This window comes from Montipora capricornis, chromosome 9 (assembly GCF_036669925.1).
Source record: "Montipora capricornis isolate CH-2021 chromosome 9, ASM3666992v2, whole genome shotgun sequence".
In the NCBI taxonomy this organism is placed as follows: Eukaryota; Metazoa; Cnidaria; class Anthozoa; order Scleractinia; family Acroporidae; genus Montipora; species Montipora capricornis.
The window spans coordinates 25,998,829-26,001,328 of NC_090891.1; the positions used below are offsets into that span (position 1 = coordinate 25,998,829).

General features: G+C 40.4%; 1 protein-coding gene across 1 annotated transcript in view; it reads right to left on the bottom strand.

Annotated features, from left to right (window-relative positions):
* Positions 1–2,500, bottom strand: part of LOC138015685 (inner nuclear membrane protein Man1-like) — a 32,557-nt gene that overhangs the window by 10,612 nt on the left and 19,445 nt on the right. The window contains exons 9-10 of the mRNA XM_068862797.1: positions 2,295–2,457; positions 1,394–1,427 (exon numbers count right to left, since the gene is read on the bottom strand). Coding sequence (XP_068718898.1) covers positions 1,394–1,427; positions 2,295–2,457 — 197 coding nt within the window. The remainder of the gene's footprint in view (positions 1–1,393; positions 1,428–2,294; positions 2,458–2,500) is intronic.

The window sequence follows — 2,500 nt, forward strand, 5'->3', positions numbered from 1 at the left end:
GAAGGATTGACACTACAGCACTTTATCACTTAACAGCACTGTTATGGCACCATATCAAACACCAATTATTGCTGAAAAAGGTTTGGTTATTTTTGTGACGTAAAAAGTTACCGTGGCAACAGGAAAGCCCTGAAAAACACTCCATATTTTGGCTTTAGCCGCTCATATCTCAAAAATTTATTTTTGAAATGTAATCAGCATGCCAGAATGAATTCTGTGGAGTGGATTTAGAGCCATCTTAAATAATGAAAAATTTTAGGTAGCTCTGAATCCGCTCCACACAGAATTTTTTTAAACTTTGCAGAGAGTTTCGTCTTGGCCTGCTGATCACTTTTGTGCAATAAAATAATAAGGGTCACCAAGTACATGTTTCAGATATGAGCAACTAAAGCCAGAACACAGGTTGTTTTTGCAAGCCTTTCCTGTTGCCATGGTAACTTATAACGTCACAAAAATGACTCCATCTTGTTCACCAATAATTGATGTTTTACAAGGTACCATGACATTGCTGTTCTGTGATAAAGTATTGCAGTGTCAATCCCACAATAACAAGGTCTCTTGAAAGTGTTGAAACTAGTTTGAACCACCTTAAGTGACTTGTCGTTATAGCGCTGATGCACTCATTGGGGGCACTGTAAACTGAAATCAACAAATTAAAGCAAATGAAATCAAATGTTGGTTTTTGAGAAGAGGGGAAGATCGGAGTACCCGGTCCGGAGTATCCGGAGAAAAACCTCTTGGTGCAAAGTAGGGAATCAACAAACTCGATCCACAGATGACCCCAAATCTAGGAGATCAAACCCGGGCCACATTGGTGGGAGGCGAGTGCTCTTACCATGCACCATCCATGCATCAATGTATGGGCAAAAATAGATGTTTAAGGTGTAATGCATCTGTGGGAAGGATGGAAAACTAATTGCTTGGCGATGGACGAAAGGACAAGCAAACAATCAGAATCCTAGACTTGCTTGGCGACTGGCGAAGGACAAGTAAAAAACCAGAATTCTTGGCAGGATTCGAACCTGCGACCTCCCTTACACCGATTGGAGCTACCCGATGAGAAACTAGAACTCCTGGGAAGTCAGGTCGTTTATCTTGGTCCTGAATTAGACAATGTGTACTGCTGGTCTGCGGGTTCTATAAAGTAAGTGATACCTCGATAAACAAAGGAAATCCCTAGCAGTGGTAGTAGCTCAATGGGTAAAGCATCCTATCAGTGTTGCCAAGGATTCTGATATTTAACTTGTCCTTCGCATATACTTGTATTTGTTAACATATAAAGGATGAAATGATCACAACCACAAAAATACGGGCAGGTAAAGACAACCCGGGAGCTACATCATCAAGAATTTCCGGTCAGTAGAAATAAAAATAATACACATGTGAACAGTACCTTGGCCCTGCCAGTACTTTCCACGTTTGTTGCCCTACGGATAAAATCATGAATTTAACAATCAGGACCCGGGTGTTCAAAAGCCGATTAACGCTAATCTCAGATTAAAAATTACCCAAGGAGTTTATTTCTCTACTCCAAAATGTTGTTCAACACTGATATTTGGCAAAACTTTACATTATAAGAAGTCAATCTTCAAAAACAAATATAAGCAAAAGAAAAACTTTCACCAAAAAGTTGAAAATATGAAACAAGAGTTTACAGCTTTACGGTTATCGGCTTTCGAACAACCGGGCTCATCACTTTAAAACGCTCTCCATGAAGGTACAGTACACTGTACATGTACCTCTGAGAGATTTAAGAATTAGTATAGCAAATTGTGCGATCTCAAGTGCACTTCACAATCAATAGGTACGAGTGATGTTTTGAAAGTTCTCATCTGATCTTTGTGGTATCATCTGTCTTCACTGGGTAAAGGAAAGGACAGGAAAAAAACTTTGTTCAAGTGTCTAGTCGTTCTAGCACTGGAGCACTAATTGGGGACACCGTAAACTGAAATTAACAATTAATGCAAATCAAGTCACATGTCAGTTTTTGAGGAGAGCAGAAACCAGAGAAAACCTCTCGGGGCAGATTAGAGAACCAACAAACTCAACCCACATATGACGCCGAATCTGGGAATCCAACTCGGGCCACATTGGTGGGAGGTGAGTGTTCTCTCACCACTGCGCCATCCCTGCACCCCAAAGCCAATGCCCCAATGTAAGGGTACATGTAAATGCATACATGTACTGCACAACTCAAGTCTCAAGACAAAGGGTAAGTCTGTAAGGATATAATCTTTGATGAGGACAATAAACAGATGAATACGAATTGCACAAATTAAAGAAAATATTCTTACTGAGCGTGACAATTTGGGGCTGTGGGCTTTGGGCGTGGCAACTTGAATCCATCTCCAAACTTCAAAGTCTTCGCCAGCTATTCTTTGGCTTTCAACCCTAATACGAGACTCATTTCCACTCAAAAAACGCACAGCTCTGTTCCAGGCACCAATCAATCTTTGTCTGTTTTTGAGAAAAAAGGCAAAATTATTCAAATGTCAACGTT